At 42.0% G+C, this 24337-nt stretch overlaps 1 protein-coding gene across 1 annotated transcript; it reads right to left on the bottom strand.

Moving 5' to 3' along the window:
• Positions 1-9154: 9154 nt before the first annotated feature.
• On the bottom strand, positions 9155-24249 carry LOC135901924 (protein FAM151B). Its single transcript, XM_065431763.2, has 7 exons — positions 23904-24249; positions 23749-23823; positions 21340-21403; positions 19594-19969; positions 18864-19030; positions 15433-15721; positions 9155-14749 (listed from the first exon to the last, which is right to left on the bottom strand). The coding sequence occupies exons 2-6, from the start codon at positions 23753-23755 to the stop codon at positions 15433-15435; spliced, it is 903 nt and encodes a 300-aa protein (XP_065287835.1). The 5' UTR covers positions 23756-23823; positions 23904-24249; the 3' UTR covers positions 9155-14749.
• Between the last annotated feature and the right edge of the window lie 88 nt (positions 24250-24337).

Genomic DNA, 24337 nt, shown 5'->3' with positions numbered 1-24337 from the left:
TTATGAGAAATGGGAACCACTCATCCGTGGAATACATCAGTTTTATTACTCTTGAAATCACGGACCCTTTTCAGCTCGTGCAGTTCACCACACCACTGCACGATGTGTCGGCATTTTGTCCAAAAAGAAGACCACAGCCAAACTGCACTATATAATGACCAATGTTTTTCTATTAAATACGTAAAGACGGGAAGAACACAAGTCACTCTACGTGAAGCAAAAGTAGACAGAAGCAGACTACACAGGCACTGTTCTGTCTGTTTCTCATTGTGTCGTCTGCTTCTCTCTACTCTTCAGCCCTGTCTAATATGCCATTTGGCTTTCTGTCAAGCACCAACTAGTCTGCCCTCATTCAGCCAATAGTGTTGTGCTGTCCAAGTGCTTTAGGCCACCTCTGCTTCATTAATCTGTTCTTTGCTTCAGAAATGTTTGGCTGTGGCACTTTTGAAATCTGTGCACAGCAGTATAGGTCCATCAAATTCACCACTATAGAGAAGTAGGCAGAACTGAAAGGTGGCACGACAAATTGCGCAAGAGGTTCGTGCTCTTGCAGTACCTCCTTTACTGCACGGAATTGGCAGGACCAAACTTTGACCTAGCACAGTCACATTTTTTAGGCTTTTTGACACCAAGTGTGCGGCACTTGGTAGGATTTGTGTGAAGATAATTTGCTTCACTTGTGCCTGTCTGTGATGAGTGTGGTGCGAGTACAGTCTCAGTAGCACTGTATTATTAGGCCGTTTGCATCAGGCCAGGCTGTTTAAAATCACTGAAAATCTAGAGTTCATTTTCTGCACTCCTAGTGTAATTGTAGTGCCATGTTATTGTTTTCCTAAGCATTTGAAAGGTGGCCTAGTGGCATGACTGTGTAAATGTGCCATAATATATATGCGTCAGTTGGCTCTGTGTGTCTGAGGGTGTGTGCTCCGGTCATTGAATGCTTCCCTTGTTGCAGCTGAAGGGAGATACCAACCACAGTTCTGACTTCTGTGGCCCAAACGGCACGTCTCCTTACGTTGGATACATTGCCTGCACTAATTCGGGGAGTGGAGGACTTTGGTCCTCCATGCAGGCATCGCGCAGCGTCGTCGTACTACAGTTAAACCTTCTTACAATGAAGTTGCATCCGACGCAAATGCCGCCACTGTATCTAATATTCATAATAAGTGTATATCCATTATACATTGATATTGGCGATGTGCATTTTAGATTTACTTTCTTATAGTGATAATTTGTTATTTCCATGTCCTTTATATCAGGGTATAACTCTAATAAGCTTTGACCAATGCCTATGTGATGAATTCGTCTTTTTCTCAAGAGCATCCCCTCATTGGTCAGTGTTTGGGCATGTGACACTGATGATAGCAGTTGGCTTGATAAGGCGATTGCAGCAGTGGTGGCTGGTTGGCAACAGCACGCCAGAAAACTTTTGTGCATGCAGGCCAAGATTTGCTTGAGTTAATGCCTCTCCTGCACCCGCTGATGTGAGGGTCGAGCTGTGCAAGCTCTTTATAGGAAACAGGTGCTTGTTGCTTGGCGGTACAGAAACTGAAGCTTTTTTCTCAGATCTTTGAGTTAAAACAATCAATCCACATAGCTAATAAGTTGCACTCTTCAGAGCTGCATTGCAGTTGCTGTCTCCATGTCTCGTGGAATTGCATAGAATGGCCATTTTGAATTCCTTTTATTTGGATGTCTGTCTCTCGCATTATATTTTCTGGTCAGCAAACAGCACAGGTTTCTAATGCTACCGTGAAGTAGTACACAGGGATAGCAAAGAGAAGGACAGGCTGCGTGTGCCCATGAGCATTTGCCATGAAGGCTTAACTGCCTATACTGACAGCAATGCTTACAGATCGCTATGCCGTTTCCCTTGACTTGCACAATGTGTGCAAGTGTCTCGCTACACTTCATACTTAGGAGGCAACACTGCGAGTAGTCCAGGCACAAAAGTGCATCACTCTGCACGTTTCATAGTGAACATTGGCCTTGGAACCACATATGTGTGGCATTGGCATTATGTAAAATCGCATACTGTTTGTATACCTTGTGCTTCCAGTGTGTCATGCACTATGTTTTAGTCATGAATGCAGGTGGTGTGCTCTTAGAGCTGTGCAGCGATGCAATTAGGCAATTGTGTCACTCCACTTATGGTTCTATGGTTATGGTTCAGACCCATGATGTCTTCTATGCAATAACTACATCGTCTATTGTGTCTAATGGATGAAACCAACGTGATTCCGAATTACCTAACACATTCCTCTGTCGTGTTGTCATGTGAAACATGCTACTTTTTTTTATCGCATGCAGGTGGCACGAAAATGTTGCTTTAGTACCCGCATCCACAGTATTGCCTGCTATGTACGAAATGAAGTGCAGCTCAACGGGAAGTTAGGTGGCACTCTACATGGCACGTTATGCTGCTGAAAATGCAGTCGACTCTAAACTTTGCAAGTCTGGCTGGTTAAAATCAGTTCGCAATTACAAAAAAAATAATAATAATAATAATAACCTCGACACCCACAGGAAGAGATTTAGATGGTGATGCCAGGCACTATACTATAGCTGGCTTTTGTTAAAAATTTGTAAGCGTGCATCGCATGCACAATTTCTACACATTTCTCAAATACTGTAAACTTGCACTTCAGAACAAGAATTGAAGAGGCATTGAAGGCCAACAGTAAATCAGCTTATACTGGTAAAGTATTGCTTCTATGTACTCTTCATTAATTTGGAGGAAAAAGGTTGACTAATCGTAAGCAAAATTGTGGTGCTAAGATGGTGTGTCGCTGTGTCTTTATGAATTTAAAGTATCTTGGAAGTGTTCCATTTGTAGCTATGTGACTGAGGTGGTGGCATGGAGCAGAGGTAGAACATTGAGCTTCTAATCTGAAGGTCGTAAATTAGACTCCTCCAGTACACTGCATCTACAGACTTGGAATGGTGCAAAAGAAAAGATGCCAAGAAAATGCCAAGACAGCAAAAGAAAAGATGCTGAGAGCAAGTGGGGCAATGCCAGTCTAGGTGGAACCAAATTAATAAGTCCAACTAAGTTTCAACAAAGGCACTCCCTCCTCACCAGAACAGGAATTTGTCTCCCTGGTGCAGCATTCGGCCAGCACCTCCCTCATGATCCCAACATTTAACCGGTGGCCCTCAACCCCCAGCGGCTGCGGAGCACCTGACCAAGGTGGCGGTCAGACCTGCAATGCAGCAGAGGGTGCTAAGAATCTCTGGACCCGGACAGGCCGCCATTGGAAACTGAACCTGGCAATGTTCCAAGACATGAACCATTTCCAGTGAAGGTAGCTTAGCCGGACCTTTTAAGCAATTATTGGGCATTGCATGATACATTATTGGCCTTAGTGAGGTTAGAAAAAGTGTGGAGACTTATACAGCGCTAATAGCCACGTCCTCTGCTACAGAGGACTTCCAGATAAGAGACAATACGAAGTAGGACTCCTAATCCATAAGGACATAGCAGGCAACATTGACAAATTATACAGCAGTAAGGAGAGAGCAGCAGTAGTCATAATAAAGCTGAATAGGAGATATAGAATAAAGGTAGTACAACCCTACGCTCCACCCTCCACTCACAATGATGAAGAAACACTAAAGTTTTATGAAGATGTTGAATTTGCTATGAGAAAAGTGCAAACTCGGTATACTGTAGTCATGGGTGACTTCATTGCATAAGTGGGGGGAAAGCAGGCTGGTGAACAAGCAACTGTCAACTGCAGCATCGATTCTAGGAACACTGTAGGAGAGATGTTGATAGAATTTGCAGGAACGAGTAAGCTCCGAATAATGAATACCTTCTTCAGGAAGTGTAGCAACAGGAAGTGGATCTAGAAAAGCCCAAATGGAGAAACAAGAAATGAAGTAGATTTCACACACTCTGCCAATCCAAGCGTAGTGTAGGATGTAGAAGTGTTAGGTAGGGTAGAATGCAGTATCATAGGTTCGTGAGGTCTAGGATTTCTCCCAATGTGAAGAGAGAAAGAGTAAAATTTGTCAAGAAGGAACAGGCCAATCTAGATGCAGTAAGGGTAAAGCAGACCAATTCAGGCTGGTGCTTGCTAACAAATATGCAGTTTTAGAACAGAGAGATGAAGATGACATAGAGGTAATGAATGAAACTGTAACTAGGCTGGCTTAAGAAGCAGCAATTGAAGTGGGAAGCAAGGCACCAAGGGAACCAGTAGGTAAGCTCTCCCAAGTAACAAAGGACCTAATAATGAAATGACAAAGCATGAAAGTGTCCAACTTAAGAGATCAGATAGAATTTGCGGAACTGTCAAAACTGATCAATAAGGAGAACGCAAGGATATTCAAAATCATAACGTGAGAAAGACTAAGGAAGCTGTAAGAAATGGATGCAGCATGAAATCAGTAAGAAAACTCGGCATAGGACAAGCCAAGATGTATGCACTGAAAGATAAGCAGGGTAATATCATCAGCAATTTAGAATATGTAGTAAAAGCAGTAGAAGAATTCTATACTGACCTGTACAGTACCCAGAGCAGCCATGCTACCTTAATTCGAAGTAGTAATGAACAGGATAGAGAGGCTCCTCCTATTACTAACAATGAAGTTACAATGGCCTTGCAAGACATGACCCAGGGAAAAGCAGCAGGAGAAGATGGAATAACAGTCGATTTAATTAAAGATGGAGGAGACGTAATGCTTGAAAAACTGCCAGCCCTTTACAGCAACTGTCTATCGACTTCAAGGGTCCTAGGCAACTGGAAAAATGCCAACGTTATACTAATCCGTAAAAAGGGAGACATTAAAGAATTGAAAAATTATAGGCCCATTAGCTTACTTTCAGTGTTGTATAAAATACTCACCGTGAGAATTTCCAATAGAATAGCGGCAAAACTTAAGTCAACCAAGAGAACAGGCTGGCTTCAGAAAGGGATACTCTACAGTGCATCACATCCATTTCATCAGTCAGGCAATCAAGAAATCTGCAGAGTACAATCAACCTCTCTATGTGGATTTCATAGATTATGAAAATGCATTTGATTCAGTAGAAATATCAGCAGTCATAGTGGCATTACGTAATTACCTTAGAAAATATCTACAGAGGTTCTATAGCTACGTTAATTGTACATAAGAAAAGCAGGAAGATACCTATAAAGAAAGGTAGTCAGACAGGGAGACACAATCTCTCCAATGCTATTCACTGCATGCTTGGAAGAAGTGTTCAAGCTATTAAATTGGGAAGGCTTAGGAGTAAAGATCGACAGTGAATATCTCGGCAACCTTCGGTTTGCCGGTGACATTGTTCTATTCAGCAACAATGCAGATGAGTTACAACAAATGATTGAGGAAGTAGTGATGAACAGGACACAGAGGCTCCTCTATATAACTAGCGATGAAGTTAGAATGGTCTTGCAAGATATGTCCCCAGGAAAAGTGGCGGGAGAAGATAGAAGAGCAGTCAATGTAATCAAAGATGGAGGAAATATGCTTGAAAAGGTTGCGGCCCTTTATGCGCAATTGCGCCATGACTTCAGTGCACCAGAGAGCTGGAAGAATGCCAACATTATATTAATCCATAAGAAGAATTTAATAATTATAGCCCCATTAGCTTTCTTTCAGTACTGTGTAAAATATTCACCAAGTCAATCAGGAAAAAACCCGCAGTAGTTGCTTAGTGGAATGGTGTGGGGCTGCTAAGCACGAGGTCGCAAGATCGAATCGCGGCCAAGGCGGCCGCATTCATATGGGGACGAAATGCACCTGTGTACTTAGATTTAGGTGCACATCAAAGAACCCCAGGTGGTCCAAATTTCCGCAGTTGCCCACTACGACGTGCCTCATAATCAGATTGTGGTTTTGGCACGTAAAACCTTATTTAAAAAAAAATAAATCAGGGAAAGAGACCAACTTCAGGAAGGGATTGTCTACTATGGATCACGTCCATGTCATCAATCTAGCAATTGAGAAATCTGCAGAGTGCAATCAACCTCTCTATATGGCTTTCACAGATTATGAAAAGGCTTTTAATTCAGTAGAGATGCCAGCAGTCATAGAGGCATTGCATAATCAAGGAGTACAAGAGGCATACGTTAATATCATCAGAAATGTCTACAAAGATTCCACAGCTGCCTTGGTTCTCCACAAGAAAAGCAGAAAGATACCTTTAAAGAAAGGAGTCAGGCAGGGTGAGACAATCTCTCCAATGCTATTCACTGCATGCTTGGAAGAAGTATTCAAGCTACTAAACTGGGATGGCTTAGGAGTGAGGATCAACGGCAAATATCTAGGCGACCTTAAGTTTGCACATGACGTTGTCCTGTTCAGCAACGCTGGGGACGAATTACAACAAATGATTAAGAACCTTAACAGAGATTGTGTACGAGTGGGGTTCAAGACTAATATGTAGAAGACAAAGATAATGATCAATAGCCTGACGAGAGAACAAGAGTTCAGGATCGTGAGTCATCCTCTATAGTCTGTGAAGGAGTATGTTTATCTAGGTCAATTACTCACAGGGAACCTTGATCAAGGGACGGAAATTTACAGAAGAAAAATGGGTTGGAGTGCATATGGCACGCATTGCCAGATCCTAGTTGGGAGCTTACCACTAGCATTGACAAGAAAGTTGTACAATCACTGCGTTCTGCTAGTGCTAACGTATAGCGCAGAAACTTGGAGGTTGACAAAGAAGCTCGAGAACAAGTTGAGGACTGTGCAGAGAGTGATTGAATGAAAAATTATAGGTGTAACGTTAAGAGACAGGAATAGAGCGGTGTGGATCAGAGAGCGAATGGGTATAGCCGATATTCTAATTGACATTAAGAGAAAAGAATGGAGCTGGGCAGGCCATCTAATACGTAGGATGGATGCCATGAGAAGGGAAGTGCCGTCGAGGACGGCAGAGAACTAGGTGGGGTGATGAAATTAGGAAATTCACGGGTGCAAGTTGGAATCAGTTGCCACAGGTCAGGGGTAATTGGATATCGCAGGGAGAGGCCTTTGTCCTGCACTGAGTAAAAACAAACAAACAGAAAAAAGCGCTGTTGATGACGAAAGTATTTTAGCTTATATTGGGCAATTTTGGCTAATGAAAAGTATTGTAAACTTTATAGGAAGAGTCTTCATTCTTTCTGAATGAAATACAGGCAATTCTTTAGCGATGAGCAATTAACTATGCATAAGTAGACGCTGTCAAGATCCACGACGTCACTGTGAGTTAATGCAGGTATTTTACGATGGCATTGCTTCGAGTGTTTCACTTTTACATCCTTTCTAGCTTACTGAGCCTTCTCTGACGGTAATGGTAGCCATATTGGTAGTGCAAAAGTGCAGTTTACTAATGCAGTACAACCTCATGATAACGAAGCCTCACTTGACTCAAAATTATCTTCGTTGTATCTGGCATTTGTTATAAGTATACAGTCACTATAAGCTGATATTGGCAAGAAACATTTCAGATTTACTTTTTTACATTAAATAATTCCTTATATTTCTGTTTGCCATGTCAAGGTCTTTAGCGTCATTGTGTATGTTAAGCACATTTATGTGTATAAATTTTGAGTCAGTTTCAAGGCAGCTCTGGTGGCTTAGCTTCCACCACCTCCTACATTTGTGTGCTGTCCTGATAGCATTGCATAAAAGCAAACAGTGCGCCAACTTGAAAGCAACATAAACATGGCTATACACATGCAAACACATTTTGCTGCTGTGACAATGATAGGGCAGAGGTGGCTGCTTTCAAAATTTTTTTTATTTGTGCTTCCAGCGAGCTGCTGAAAAAAAAAAGGCATATTTTCCCATCATGTCATAGTTTCAAGAAAGTCGTGTAGCTCACAACAACAACATTTTGAAGCAACAACTACGACTGTACTATAAACGTGCACCCCTACACTATACATGCTGCTAGCTGCACGGTGCTTTTGAGTGCGTGAAAGGCCACTGCACATAACAAGGCTCACATATTGTACAGGCCCAACTTGTTGAGGCAGAGAGTTTGTATCTACCATTGATTGTGAAGCTTTGCTACACAGGTTCAATACCATGCTGTGCCGTAAGAGCTAAATACAGGCATGCGGAAGTCCAGCTGTTTGGACTTCAAGGAGTACTGACGTGAAAATGAAAAATTATTATTATTATTTTTTTTGCATTGAATGAAGGTTATAACACACTGAACATTAGGAAAAATATTGGCAAGTGCCAGAGCTCCCAAGATAATTGACCGTAATATTTGTTTCTATGAACAAGCTTCGGCGTCGGTACTCGGGAATTCTATGTGTCATGCCATCACAATAAACTGGCACGCTCTGTCTGAACTGGACACACACACAAGCACAGTTAGAAGAAACCCGGGCAGCACTCTTGTCAGTCTTTTCTTTTTTTTTACAAGCAACGTCATTGGTCTTAGCCCTATTGCTGCACAAGGTCAGAAAATTTTGCTCTGTGTCGTGACGTCACGGTAATGTTGATTACACCAAGTACACCATTTTTAGACTGATGCTTGGTACCAAATTAATATGTAATGTTTCCCCACCTTCACACTTGCTATGTGTCATTCTTTTACATGCACGAAACATGCGGTAGAGTTTCTGCAGCTTTTAAGGTGTGTCAGTACTCTTTTAATCAAAAGTACAGCAAATGCTGCTGTCCTCGAGAAGGATGCTACAAGGATAGATAGGTCATGGCTGCATACTGTGTAGCGATTGTTTTCTTTATCCCTACTTTAATTTGTGGGTGAGGAAAAAAAAAAACAGCCACTAGTCAGGTGGGGGCATAGCCAGCAGTGTTCTTTGTCACTTGGCTTCTTTTCTGGCTGATGTTGGCTTCATAGCAGCTAGCTGCAGGGCCATGTCTGCCAAAGTTGTTCAAGAATATTTGGTTTAATAATTTGAAATTGGGAATCATTAACTTGTTATTCAGTGCCCTTCAATCTTCCAATGAGCCTTATTGCACTCTTCCGGATTACACATATTTTACATTGATACCTGTGTTATCAATGAAAAAATTGTTAATGTCATGAAGCAAGCACGTGGTATAAGAGAAGAGTGCAAAAAGAACTGCCAAGAATGACGCATTTTCCTCATAGTTTCCAGATAACTGTGAAGCATATCTGTGCCAGATTTAGCGGGCTGATCTCACTGACTGCACCTCCAGCTGTGTGTAAGCCTATGCGTTGGTCCTGTTCCTTTAGCTTGTCATTAAATGTCATTGCCGGGATTGGCTATTTGTTGCGACTGATAACTAGAAAAATTAAAAGGATGGAATGAGAAGGAATCCTCACAAAGTACAGCCCTACAGGACTTGAAGGAATATCGAGAAGCACACTGCAGTGCTTGAAGGGAGCACTTAAGGACCTACAACAGTTTTTGTAGACGAGTGAGATAAATTAGGATAGCTTAAGCTCTGTGTTCTTGCCTTCGTTACTCTTACGGTTATGGGAGCATTCCAACTCACAGTTCATGTAACTGCTAGATCCATGGCAGCATCCCGTCCAATCGGGATGGAAAAAAAATAAGCGGATGTTGTACCACTCTGCACTGTGCTTTTGTACTTCAAATTACTTTTCACTTATGTGTGTGTCCTCAAAGGTGTCTGGCAGGCCTAGCCTTCGTGTGTTTTCTGTCAAGTCCTCTTTTCCAATGGCTTCCTCTGTTCTCGAATCAATACATTTTTTAGTTCAGATTCCTTTTGTTCTATCGCATTTGCAGAATCCTTTTGTGTTTAGCAGGGAAGCCATACAATCATTTGGTAATGCAAGGCAAAAGAGAAACACATTATGTAAGAATTGTGACAGAATCTACATCTTGGCCTCACATATAAAATTACCATAGCATGTTGTGCATTGCACCTAGCAACTTTGTGTCAAGAAGCTTAACCAGACATGAAAGCTGTCTGCTTTAAGTTTGGCAATCATAAGTATGCATTGTTGACATGTTCGCAGGTTTTTTTCTTTTTTTTTATGAAGTAATGCATCTGCATGCAACAACACATCCTAATGCTGCCAAGTAACGGCCTCAGAATTGGAAAGCCAGGTTATAATGCACCATCCTAGGCTAAGTTCACGTAACCATGTTTTCTTGAATCAAAGAAAGCTTCTGTTTTAGGACAGGAAAGCTTCAAATAAAACGATGTATGAATAAATGGATGCAAGCACCAGACATAAAAAATGAGCGACTACAGATAAAAGAATGCAGTGATGGTGGACAGTGATTTGCCTAGGAGACCACAGTTTTTCTCAATTGTGGCATGACATTGGGTGGTCCTATTTAATTTATAACAAAATATCTGAACCTTTAGTGAGTCTAGGCACCTTTGCCCACATTGCAAAATTTGTGCATGACAAGATCTATTTATATTTGAGAAATTATGGCATGTGCACCTTTACTCTGACACTCTTTCGCTAAAGTTTTGAAGTGAACAGAGAGATGTAATCAAGGAACACAAGTCACTACTATTCAATGCACTGTTTGACGTGCATGATGTTTCTCTGTGTTTGTGCAACTGTTGTTCATTTAGTTTTCAGCTTCCTTCAAACCTGTGTCTACTGGTTTGTGAACATTTTGAATGCATCTCATGCTGGTGTACATATAAACTTGCTATTACTTTTCAATAGGACTGCCTACTTACGATGGGTACTCAACTCAGCATAAACTTTTACTTCTGAAGTTACACAGTATTTTACAAGGCCTCTTATGGTTTGTTTTTATCAGTATGTGTAAGCTCTGGAATTAAGCTATTTGGCTGACTGGTTGAGGAAATTGCAGCCCATATTGAAACTGCCACATACAGGGTCTTCTTTAGCAGGGAATTTTTGTGGCTCTTGTCTAAGAGCCATGGCTGCTCGCACAGTTCAGTGTGTGATATGAGGTGAAATGTGCAAAGCCTTTCATGCTCAGGATGTAAGCTGCCTACATCAAATGACACTGCATAGCACATGCTGTAACATGCAGGTATGTCCAAATGACTGCTAAGTATCCTATGACATATATTTGCTCATATGAACAAACTGCAACAGAGCTTTAGACCCGCTTGTTGCCCGCTGCTTTAGACTAAGGTGATTCTAACACAGCTTGCAGCTTTCCTTGCCTTACAAGTCAACTCAAACTGCATTAAAAGGCACCATGATGCAAAGTTCTCTCTCAGTGTTTACCAAAAAGCTTGTCTTGGTGAAAAAGAAACTGAGATGTAGCTCAGAAGTACTAAACTGCAGTTACAGGTTGCCTACTTATGAAAATCCGTGCTAGTTGTACTTGTTTATAGGAATAGGTGCCACAACAGTGTAGATAAAGACTGATTTTGACGACCATGAGACTCTGCATGGCCAATTTGTAGATATTAAGGGGCATATACGAGCCAAGCTTGCCAGATCAGAGAGCACAGATGAAGACAAGGCACACACAAATAAGTTTCTTACATAATAGCATATATTTTTTAGTATCTGTATGAAGCTTCTCTGCAGTGCATGAGAGGCAGAACCCTATTTAAAGCACTGCACCAAAGCTTGCTGGCAGTTTATTGGATATTACTCTATTGATGATCTCTAAAGCTGCAACCACACGGAGTGTATTGTATTTCTGGTATATTTTCAGCTTGGCACTGTTGGCATGTATATTTTGTACCATATGGTAATCGATCGAGACAGATACCCAGAATATGCATTTTGGCAATGATAGCAGCACATGGTGCTATGTTGACAGACCAACACCAGGTGGTGCCAAGCTGAAGATTTGTTCCAGTTGCATTCCTGTGTTTGCTGCCTTACATGCTAGCATTTTAAAACTGTGCATTTGATGCTTCTAAAGTGTACTTTAATCTCATTGGGTGTTTTCTGATCTGTTGTGTTATAATTACTGCTTTCAGCTGGCACTGTTGAAAGTTTCATAAGCACCTTGAAGATAGCCGATATTGAAGATGTTCATATCAAGTCAAAAATACACACAGAAGAAATAGCAATGAGGCACTCCAAAAGCTAAGAGCAGCGGCACATCTTTTCAAGTAAATAGGCAGATTAATGAACTTGCTTGTTTCCAGCATGGGCATGAAAAGGCAGTCTATATGGGGACTCACGTGAGACCTTTAGTGTGAGAAAATTCACGCCACACGTAGCGAGTTGTAGCCACGCTGCCGTTACCCTAGCTACATTCCACGCTGCGCATGTCCTTAAAGAAATCTCAAAAGGCAAAGCACCCTACATCTGCAGCAAAAACAAGGTGACAATACATTCACTCTAAGGTGCACACAACCAGTATACATGGTACTTCAATGTTTTCTGCATGCTCAAAGACAACATCTAGATACAATGATTCAACATGCGCACACACAGGCATACCGTGCCATAGCACATTGCTCTTGCATCAGTCTCGATCTGGTGTGGTCCCCCTTGCACTTTCCAGGACAACAACTCTTTAACAATTCTTTTCTGCCACGCAACGCTTTCACACTCTTCCTTGCTGTCTTTTAAGGCATCTTGAAACATAGAGCTGCGCCAACGTCATGCGAAGTTGTTGTCGCAAAGAGTGAAAGTCAATGCGACTGCTGTAATATCTCAAGTCACTGCAAACATATGTAATCTGGAAATGTGGAGTGGGCGATCTCTCGGTGCAAAAGCAGCAATTTTTCATAAACGGCAACAGGTTACAAAGGTAAGCTAGTTTATGAGCAATTGTCATGACAAAAAAAAAAAGCTGCTTAAAAAATTGAGATAAGGAAGTAGACATGGACACATTGCTTACTACCAACTGCCATGCATATTGAGCAGAAGGCAGTTATATACATGGAGAGAGCAACAAAACAAACACAAGTGTGAGGTTCTTAAAACAATAAAAGTGGGGGAAACCATAATCTGAATATGTTATATGTCTAAGCAAAGTTGCAAAATTTCTTTGCCGAACAGCATAAGTGAAGGCGAGTTCACAGTTTCTTCCATTTTTTACAGTTTTTAAGGTCTTGGGCTTTTGTTTGTTTGCTTGCTTTTCTTTGTGTAAGTAGACTGCCTTTGGCACAATAAACATGAGAGTTGGTAGTCAGTACAGCATCTCTGACTGCTTCCTTTTCCTAAAAATTTTTTTATGTTCTCTTATGATTTTCATAGGGCACTTTCAAATTATTGTGAGTGACCTGTGTACCTATACCAAATCATTTTCTTCTGAAAAGAGCACAGAACAATAAACAATCAAATGCTGCACACAGTTAATAAACGGGTAAGCCATGGCTTTGTGCAGACTGGAGAGTTTTTGCGGGGTGGGCAATTTCTCAATTTATTCTAGAAAATTTATACATGCTTGTGCAAGCAAATGGTAGTGCACAATGTCTCGGTGATGGGGCCATGAGTCGACATATATTACGATATAGGTCTACTTTTGCAATACAAGTAGAAAGCAAATATCTCTTGATTCCATCATCATGACACAGGCCCAGGCAACATATGCTAACATACATGTTAGCTAAAATGATTGCTATGTATATACTCTATATATGCTAAAATTATTTCTATTATCCTTAGATGCTTATCACCAGCAAAGCTGTAGAAATAAATGAACTCTTTGGGGCTAACATTTCTGGGCATGCGAGTACTGGACCACTGTGTACATTTTACTCATTTCAAGCTGAAACCTTGCGAGTCAGCAAGCTGTTTAAGGCTTTTTCCAGCTTCACTCGCAAAGTAATTTGTTCACACAACATTGCCGCAGCTCTGTGTCTTTTATTTCTCAGTGTCAGACAGCACTTCCTATAAAAACTAGCATGTCAATACAACCACAACTCTCTAGATCCATCTCTTCAACAACTATAAACCTGACCACACCCTGGTCCCATGCGCTTCTGCTGTGTACTAATGGCACAAGAACAGAAACAGGGCCCACATTGCGCCGTAAGCTTTACATTACTGCAACTCTCCAGCCGAGGGCCACAGGACTGTCGAATGACTGTTTACAAGGCCACTATGAAGGCAAAAATCTCTATATGTCATGCCTGTTCAGCACATACGCCAGACAATCAAAACTAGATGAAATGGCAACCGTGTGACAGAAAGCTGCAAGCCTCACTTGCTAAGTTATCTAAGCTCAGTTATAGGCCACGAGGCTGCCATAATAGCTGCATGGTCAAGGTGCTCGGGGAGCGCAGGGTCTGATAAAACTGACGAAAAAATGGAAAAGCATTCTAAGGTTGCCTATATGTGGCGCAACTTACTTGCTTCAATATCTAAGCACCATGCACACATGGCTGCAGTGTAACAGCAGGCATCTCAATGCCTAAGCTTGCCACAGTACATACAGCAAGTGCAAGCAAACAAAAATGAAGTTCACTGTCTTTTTTTTTCCAAGGTGCAGTGTGTATTAGTTATGAAGCTCGTTGTGAAGATGTGCCAGTTGTGCCAACATCTCCAGTGTGCACAGCAACAGCCCTCTTCACACATTCAACATGGCCACAGACAAAACTACCATCTCTCAGCTACAGTGGGCAGGCATGCTTCGCATAAATCGTCCTGGCACAATCTCCAGAAATTGCAGCTGGTGTACTACTAAGTCTGAGTGACATAACAGACCAACAGCATTATATGGGTGCCGAAACTGTTGTTAAAATAAACACCGGTGTGGAGAGCACCCAAGGCAACATGGATGCCGGAAGTTTCACAGGTGTCTTGATTGCTTTCGTCGTCACAGGTACACGCTGTGGATGCCCTTCTCATGGATGGGTCGCTGGCTTCCAACAGTTGGCCGAAGTTGACGACGAACATGGCCGGACGACAATGTCTGAGAAAGTTGACCTGATGGAGACAGGCAAATGGTCCTAAGGATACGCAGTAGGCAGAGCTATGTGGCTGCGTTTTGCCAGCTAAGGCCATCTACACTTGGTGTCATCATCATTATCAGCATATATTAAAATTCTGTGCAGGACGAATACCCTTTCATAGGTCTCTACTCTGCCCTGTGTCAGCCAAACTCTTCCTAAGCCTGCAAACTTCCTAAACTCGTCACTGCATCTAATTCTCTGCTGTCCTTGACTATGTGTTTTCCTTCCCTTGGCATCAATCCTTTTACTCTAATTATATTAGACAGTCATCTGTTCTACACACTACAGGACCTTAAGCTCTACACTACCCCTTAAGCTTAACTAGGATCAGCACATCCATCTTTCCCTGCTTTGCATTACACCCACAATGTTACGATTCAGCGCTGATTGCATGGTCTCTAGCTTCTGTTCAATTTCTTTTGTTGTTCTTGAAGTTTCAGCCTGATAGATCCATGCCAGTTAAACAGAGATTATATACCTTTAAACTAAGTAGGCTTCTTTTAGGCAAACATGGGGGGATATTAAAAATCCAATTGCCTCACCAGTTAGCTCAAGTAAACGCTAAACACGAGCGCTATGACTCTCAGCATTTGTTCTGTGGTAAGACGTGACTTGGTTGCAGAGAAAAGTGCAAGCCTGCCGTTACGGCATCCTCACCTAGCAGAGTGGCAGAAAAGCCTGGAGCAGGTCGTGTGGCAGGTCATAGTAGACGAGTGACGGGCTGAAGGCTGAGCGCAGAGCTGCGAGATCTGGCAGTGCGGCCGCCCAGGGCTCGCCACGGCGGGCAAACACAGTCAGTGAAGAACGAGGCACTTGTGCCAGCAGCCGCTGAAGGTCGCCCAGTGAACGACGTGCCAGAGGCAGCCACACAGGAAAGCTCACGGGTTGACCAAGGTTGTACTCTCGAACCAGAGCTCCCATGCTCTCGACCATATCCCGCGTGTACCTGGATGGAGCGGAAGGCAAGGTCTGTTACGATTGTAAAACATGCGACTTACTTTGCAGCTCTTGTAAAGGCAACATCAAAATTCTGGGGAGAAGAGTTTGGCAGTTTCCCCCGAAGGGTGAAGCATTGTGCTAAAACTCCTTGGACAGTGTTCTAACTATGTACAGCTAAACTTTGACAACGAACTTCGATATAACAAAATTCTCAATATAACAAAGTATCTAAATTTTCATAGCCTCTTGTCCATAGAACACCATGTATGTAGAACCTCAATCTAATGAAGTATGTCTGTATTTAATTTCAATATAACTGAAATTTCACTGTCGCCGCAAAAAATGCCGAGACAGTAAACGAAAACTTCCACAAACACAGATGGTCAAGTCATTAAATTACAAGCGGCTCCTTGCAAACGCACTTATTAAATGACGTGCCCTGCGACAAGAGCAACTGCCGAAGTGGAGCTACATCATGTTCTGTATAAAGTTCAAATGCAATAAGATCCAATACAACGAAATTTCAATATAACGAAGCAAATCGCCGATTTTACTGACAACGTTATATGGAAGTTTAACTGTACATGATTGCAACATGTTGGCACAATGCAGCACACAAGGCAACTGCTGCTGGACAGAAGGAACAGCGCCCTGGAATATACAAGGCGTCTCACAATGCTGGCGTGATGAGTAGTGCTGCGAGTGGCATTGTGCCTGGGTGTTGCAGAAGATGAAAATGACAGGAAACCGTATGCATTAGTCAGCATCCTGTGTCATATCGGATAACATTAGCTTGATTTTTACTGCTCCGACCAGTGGATACACTGAGCAGCTCAGCAGGAATGCTAGTGTGCTTATAGCATGCACATAGACACCACTCATGCCAGCAGGGGAAGGTAAAACGCTGCCTTTGCTCTGATACTAAGGCGATTGAGCGTAGCATTGACGGCGAATCCACTTCACCTTGTTGTTTTTGCAGCCAAATGCATCCTGCATCTTTGTGCACGTGCCATCAATAGCGGGACAGCACAACAACGGCTGTGCTGGTGGCCTGAACGCACCTAAAGCGTCCGTGTAATTGTTATCACAATAAATAGAGAGGCAGATCACAAGAGTGCAGACTACTGACATGTTCACAGAGAGAGAGATGCTGTCTTTAGTGAAAGCAGGAGATGTTTGCCTGGCATGCTACTTCAGGTGTTTTGTGATAATTATGACATACACGGTGATCAGATATACACACAAATGTCACACACATTCCAGAGGCTGGTCATGTTTAAACACTTTTGTACCACACTATTTTCCAAAATTCTGAACAAAAATGGTGAATTTTTTTAGCGAGAAATTTTGTTATGAAAACACTGCAGACAATGTTTAATGTGTTTATTTAGTCAAGATCTTAACCATCAATGTAAAAAGTGAAGCTTAACAGCACTGAACTTCATTAATAGCCGACGTTGGGTTTTCATTTTCACAAGAAAGCCGGCAAAGCTTGAACTGCCGGCTGCATGATTTTGCAAGGACTGATTTGCCACCTTGTTTTATTTCTTCTGCAAGAACAAACTCGCTCCTACTTGCACTTCCTCTTAGATTGTGTCCTGCAATCTACAAGAAACACAGCGAAGCACTGAGGTGAAACCAGCTTGTCCATGGCATTTCATCGGTCATCCTTGTTCTTTTTTATCAGAAATGCGTGGATGAATCCAGCTCGTCCAAGGCACAGAAGCGGTACAATATTCAGGAAGTACTCGATTGACTTCCTTTACAACTCCAAGGAAGGCAGCACTGCCTTTGTACAGGCAAAGCATGAAATAAATCTGTAATCTAAGTTCACTTGGCCTTGGTTTTGGTAGGAGAAAAAAAAAAGAAAGAAAAATGCCCAATTTGGCTCCTAATTGGGAACAACCTCCACAGTTTATTTTCAGTTAAACCCTCAAACAGTGTGACACAACTTTCTGTTTACCACCAGCTCAGAATACCATTACAAATTGATTTTATTACAAGTAGATTTGCATTCTGGCTTGTTTCTAGCTGGGATATATTAGTTTACTCTCTGTATTAGTATATATAGGTGGAAGCAGTTGATATACATATATATAATCTAGAAGTATAATGGAATTCACAGTTCCAGGTTTTCTCTTGGTCAAACAATGAAATGAATGAAGAGGAGGCAACAAATGTTGGCACCTTAGATTGGTAGCACTCATGCGCTAGTTGGCCCTTCCAGTTTCACCATTCATGAACAGAAGCCATATTACAACAGTGGTTCTCAAACTTCTTGCCATCAAAGACCCATTGACCTGCCCCTAGGCCATCTGGATAGAGACACCTTCAGATATGGTTGCTATAATGAATAATGTGCACAGAAAACTAGATTAGTTGGGACAGTAGCTAAATATACATTTTACTCAGCCAACATTGTGCTGTTGTGCTAATTGGTCGCGTATTAGGTGACTTATGTGCCATTCGCTCTCTAGTATCAATGAGAAATGCAACAGGTTGCATGGGGTCAATGAATCTGCTTGTGTCAGGATCGTTTGAGCACAGCAGAGTCCATAGTCTGGTCTGATATCTACGTGCTTTCTTCTTTTCAAATGCCTCTCCAGGCATTTTATTGGTTCTTTTGATGGCCTATTCTTAGAAATGGTGCATGTCTAATTAATCTGCTCTCTATAGACTCTCTTGAGCTCTCTTCAGGACCTTTCCAAAGAAACATAGTTTGAAAGATGCCTTGGAGCCCCTCAGGTGTGTGTTCACTGGTGATGCAAAACTGTTAAACTATTTTCCATGGAAATGTAGGCAGTTTTCTGAGGCAGAGTGATAGCACACTCTCGATATAGTGCCATCACTTTACTTCTATAATAAATGTCAATCCAAGGCTCCACAAACACTGCTCTCTAATGTGTCTGCGAAGTAAATTTGCAGTATGTTGCATCAATTTCGATACCTGTAGAATGCATGCTCTCAGCAATTGGGCTGATCATTTCAGCTAGTGTACTATCAGTAGTACTATCAGTTCTTCTTTTTTTACCATCAATAGCTAGACAGTAACTCAACTATTGATTGTATCAGTAGTACTATGAATAACTTTCCATAACTATCCACGCCTCTTGTCAATACTGTACAATACTGTATGCTGGAGAACCCACCCCATCTTCAAGCATGAGCCTTCCTGGGTAGTCCAGCCGAGGGAAATGATGGAGCGAGGGAAACGGGTTCGGCAGAGAGTCAAGAAAGTCCAGGCATCCACAGGAGGCACAGCCGCACAGTCTGGTCCTGGCAGCACATCGGCATTCAGCACCACAGGCCCTTGCAACTGTGTGGTGGCACCAATTCTTCATCACCATCACTACCACTGTTACCAGCTGTTAAAATGAAATTTCGCTCTGACTAATTTAGATTTATTAAAATGAAGTACTCTTGTCTTAATATAGTGGAAGTTTGCACTTTCCGTGGAGCCTATGTCCTGTAAACTTTTGTGGCTGACTGCATTGCATGCCTTACATGTCAGATCTGTGTTACATGCATACTTTAAACAAATATGTGGTTTACTATGCACATGTGGAGTAACCGTTAATACTCCATCCAGAGTAACCGTTAAGTGCCAATAAAGGCAGGAGACATGCCTGCACAAACTGTCAGCACCTTTTGCACAGTCGATGCAGTCATCCCAGATTCGTCAGATTGTGTGCTCCACTGTATGGTGTAGCCCACTGTCATAAACAATATTGCAGCATGAACTGAAGCCTAACAAAAGGAAGATTCGCGGCTGCAGATCTTCAGAGTATTGAAATAAAATTTTCTTGGTCTAAATTGATTTATCGTTCTGTGTCACTCAGCAGCAGCCTGTGTCTGCAAGCATGCAGCCTGCGAGGATACCTTGTCAATGTAGCGTGCCAGGATACGGCAGGCAGGTTCAACGACCTCAGTAGACTTGAAGTCGAGCTTGGCACCCTTAGGCATGCCGCATAGGGCCAATTCATGCAGCCACTCGTCCAGTGTCAAGTCGCCATTCCCACCACCATTGCCGAAGGCTGCTGTAACGGATGGGTGCGCCATGACAGGCACTGGGTAACGACCGCTGGCACCCATGCTGACGTCTCCTTCGAGAATCATGCCAGGTCCTCGCAAGGCCATCGCTAGCCGCTGCCGGCTGTTGACGGCATGCTCCCAGACCACCTTGAGCCCGTCGCCGGCAGCCTGTGGAAAGTAGTCCACCAGAGACGGTGCCACCGGGCCCGAAGTGGTACGACCCCTGTGCCAGTATTCCAGTGACATTAACCTCAGAAAGCCCAGATGCTATCAAGAAAAATTGAAACAACTTGTTCACATTTATATCTGCCTATGGAGAGTACACTTATCCAAAAAAAGAAAATGATACAATGTTGAGTAAAAATTAATTTGTCTGCACAAAATTGATTATTTAGTAACTGACTTGATGAACTATACCCAACTGAATATTCGCTCTGGTGTATAAAAGAATGTTACTATATGATGTTCGTTAGGTTTCTTCTGCTTAAGTTGGAATTTTCCATCAACATAACAAAAATGATACATCAAGCTTTGTAGGGCTAGCTAAGGTTGTGACGTGGGATTGTTGCTGTGCCATTTGGAACATTAGTGTAATGCAAACAAGATGACACAGAACTAGAAAAGTGGTGTGTGTGGTCACGTGCTCGTCTCATAACTGCATTTTGTTTGTGTGACAAAAGACTCCACTATGCATGAGTGCATAGTGACCACACTCCAAAAGAGATTAACTTTTGTTAATTCACTTCAGCAAATAGCACAGCAGCTTTATCTTGCAATCATTCCCTTGCGTTCTTGAAATTATACATGAGTGAAACTTCTCTACCTTATTTCATGTGAATGATACTTCCTTGAGTGTATGTTTCATAAAACATAATGCGTGCAGTTGGTTCTAACTAAATGAATGAACTTGGTTTATAGGAATAAATATAATTATGTTCTGGAACACAGACAAAATGGACTGAATGAAGTTGACTTTCTTAAAGACTAATGCTGGAGGACTTAAAAAAATCTGCATATATTAAGAGAAGTGACTTTTGATTTACTTTCGGAAGGTACATGGCATAGAAACAAAGCTAGGACAAATTTTACAAAGGTTGAAGATGCAATAGGATTATAATGATACCAGCATTCAACACACAATGCAGTTAGGGCACTACGAAGTGAAAAGAGCTGTTGCATTTACCGAAATTGCTGTTAAAATACCAGATATTTTGGAAGATACATTCGCACGATCACATACGACTTTTCACTTTCACACAGGACTGGAATGCGTGCAATTAAACATCATAATGAAATCAAATCTAACACTAAAATACCTTATTTATAGCTAGTATTTGTTATAAGCGTGTATCCATTACATGCTAAGATTTTTATTTGCTTCAATATATCTGATAATTTATTGCATCCACGCTCGTTATATTGGCAAACACATGTGGGCTACGGCAGTTACAGAAAGTGTAGCTCGTTAAAATATAGGAAAGATGGCATATTGTTATTGGGCAGAATGGCATAAGTTTCCTGGGATCAGAAAGTCTTGAGAAACCTTGGTTCTCATGAACACAGCCAAATGGATCACTAGTTTTTTGCACCTACCCGGTGTTGGCAGCCCCGGGGCAATGTACTCTGTGGGCCGCCTTGTAGTCTTCATAATGTGTGGCTTGGAAAAAAAAAAAGACAAGAAAAGGAATCACACAAGAAAGAAAATTAGCGTGATTCAGCAACTGTTCTTGCTGCACTTTCGAGACAATCAATCACATAAACTATGTTTATGCTTCAAAAATGGTGTACCATTGCGCTCAGTATGAGCTACAAGGCTTTGCTATGCGTTCTTGCATTGTAGCCCATGATGAGTGCGGTAGCATCTCTAGTTGTGCCATGGATAAAGAAAAATTTTAAGGTCACATGAAGAAAAAGTTATACTCACAGTGTAGCAGAAGAAAATAGTTTTATTTACAAACATACTATTAGCTGCTGCGAGCATCACAAGTTGAATCACATGTACTGGTTGCCAAATGAGTTAATATGACTAATCAGCCGTTTTTTCTTTATATGCAGCCTCGGAGTGCATCTTGTAATTAAGAAATTCAAGAGGACCATGTGTTCAAGGTGTATTTGTTACTATCACTAATTAACTGCTTAATATTTATAGCCCTGGAGGACACATAGTTATTAAGAAGAAAACCAGTTTTAAAGGCATCTTGACCAGCAATGTGCATTGTGACTATGAAACCCAATTCAGCACTTACACATCACTTACACATCAAATGAGAGAGCAGAGTAGGTTTTCATTTAACATTAAATATGGAAATAATCAGTTTGTGGTAAGTGCAAGCTCCCCTGCTGATATAAAATTGTAATTTATAGAGTTACTTTCTTTGGTTATTTGCAGGTCACTTACATAAATGCACCTGCAACAAACAAAAGCTTCCGGAGCACAAAATTCAAGAAGAAAATTAAATTTTGTCACAAATTGTGCAGTCATCCTATAAATGAAAGAGGTGGTCAGTACTTCGCTGTACAATCATATTTTTACTCGCCTAAATTTAGGGCATTTGGTGAAGTCATGAGGAACATATTCGCAATTATGTGCCCCCCAAAACTTTTTCAATCTCTCTTACATATTTACCATGATTATATAAATATGTTCCATGGTTATAAGAAACCAAAATATGTTTGCCCATGAAACCAGAAAGTTTAAGGGATACATATTGCACTCATGTTTAAGTATGTGCGTGCTTCAGATGCACATAATCATGCAACACTTTCTAATTATTATGTCAGATGCGAGTGCTTATCAATCTAAGAACTGGGCAGGTTCCATTTAGATATCACTTCATAGAAAATGTAAGTAGTTATAAGTTTCACTAATGACAGTAAAATATACGCTCTTATACAATTTGATATCTAAAAATATTGCATTGCAGTAGAAACCAATTTGATTGTTTGAACAGTTACGTGCTGCCTTTTCAACTATTTAATACCCTTTTTAATTATCTCTGTGGCGTGAGGCAATTTGATTACTCAATACGTGTTTGAAGAAATTGTCCACGCAATTTCAAAGAGCTTATAGACTTTTTCTGAAAATATACTGACCATTAATAATTGTATGTGCGTTATTTTGTAGATTCAACAGAATAATTTATCTGTGCAAAACAAAACAATAGAATTTGAGCTGCTGTCGTTTTATATACCTACATTCGTTCACATGAGCATTTAATGTACGCATTTTCATTCTACTTGATTTGTAATGCTGTAAGAACAATTATTACATAGTACACCACACAAAACACCAACGCAAAGGAATTGGGAATGCCGGTAAAATTTTACAATTTCTAATATACATTACACGTAATATAACAGGCTTAAATTATCATTTGATGCCGTATGAGAATCTTCCCAGTTCAATTATATTTTTTCAGCAGGCTTATATATATAATTCTGATTATTGCAGGAACGACCACAAATGTGCAATTTATTGCGGATGGTATATAACGTGCAGCGATTTTTTTTCTCGATCGAAGGAAGTGTGCACACTTGCACCCAACGCGCGCGCAATATGTGTGACCTAGAACAGTGAGCGAAATAAAACTCTACGTGTGGTGTAAATAAATAAAAAAAAATCACTCTCCAATTTCTGCACGCGCACATCCGAAATGCGCGCTGTCCCGTTATAGTTTCATTAAACGCCAACACCAAAGAATGCGATCGTGCAAGCGGAAATCGGATTAACAGGGGTTCTACATTATTCCCGCTCGAATGATCGCAATCTTTCACACAGGGCGAGCGCAACAGCACGCGCCCATTGCAAGCGCGTTATAAAACCACCAAGCGCGCACGTTATGTATTGCGCGCTCGAGGGAGGAATAAAATATTAGAGCGACGCGATTTCGCTCCACAACAAACACCGCGGCTATGTACCACAAAGACCCGCAAGCAGACACCGCGTCGAAGCACAAGAAGTACGCGAGTACGACCCGCAAAGAGATCGAAGCGCTTGCTTACCCGACATTCGGATCGGAGCTCCTCAGGTCCGGGCGGGCAACGGTACCGCTTCCATTCAGAGGGCACTGGCCTCGACTGGGAAGGTCAATGACACCCTCAGCCAGCTGAGCCAACGCGCTCCGCGCGCCGCTTGACACAGAAACAATGCTCCCCACCTCCTCCGTTCTTTTTCAGCCTCCTCTTCTCTCTTTTTCGGCACCGAGCGTCCGTAGTGCGTGCGTGCGCGCGGGCATGAAATATATAATTCTCACCCGATCATCGGCGATCGCCACCGAAAGCAAATAGGACGCGCAAACTTCGCGTGGCTTGACTCGGGGTGGGGGGGTTCAGTGCCACCTCGCCCTACGGGACGACGAACGCGCACGAAAGCACCGGCCGGGAAGTTGGTGCGGCGTGCGGAGACAAGTTGCGGCCGCCAACGAAAACGGAACCGACCAGAGCGCACGTGCGAGGTTGGGAGAATACACCCCAGTAGAACGACCCTCGTTCCCCTCGAGAAAGATACGCTGCTAGGCACCGCTACGTTTTTTAAAGCGCTGTAGTCGCTTAAGATGCAAGTACGCACGTTGCTTGTGAAATGAAAATTGCT

Source organism: Dermacentor albipictus, chromosome 9 (assembly GCF_038994185.2).
Source record: "Dermacentor albipictus isolate Rhodes 1998 colony chromosome 9, USDA_Dalb.pri_finalv2, whole genome shotgun sequence".
Lineage (NCBI taxonomy): Eukaryota > Metazoa > Arthropoda > Arachnida > Ixodida > Ixodidae > Dermacentor > Dermacentor albipictus.
Note: the sequence above shows the minus strand (reverse complement) of the source record. Positions and strands in the feature narration are given on the sequence as shown.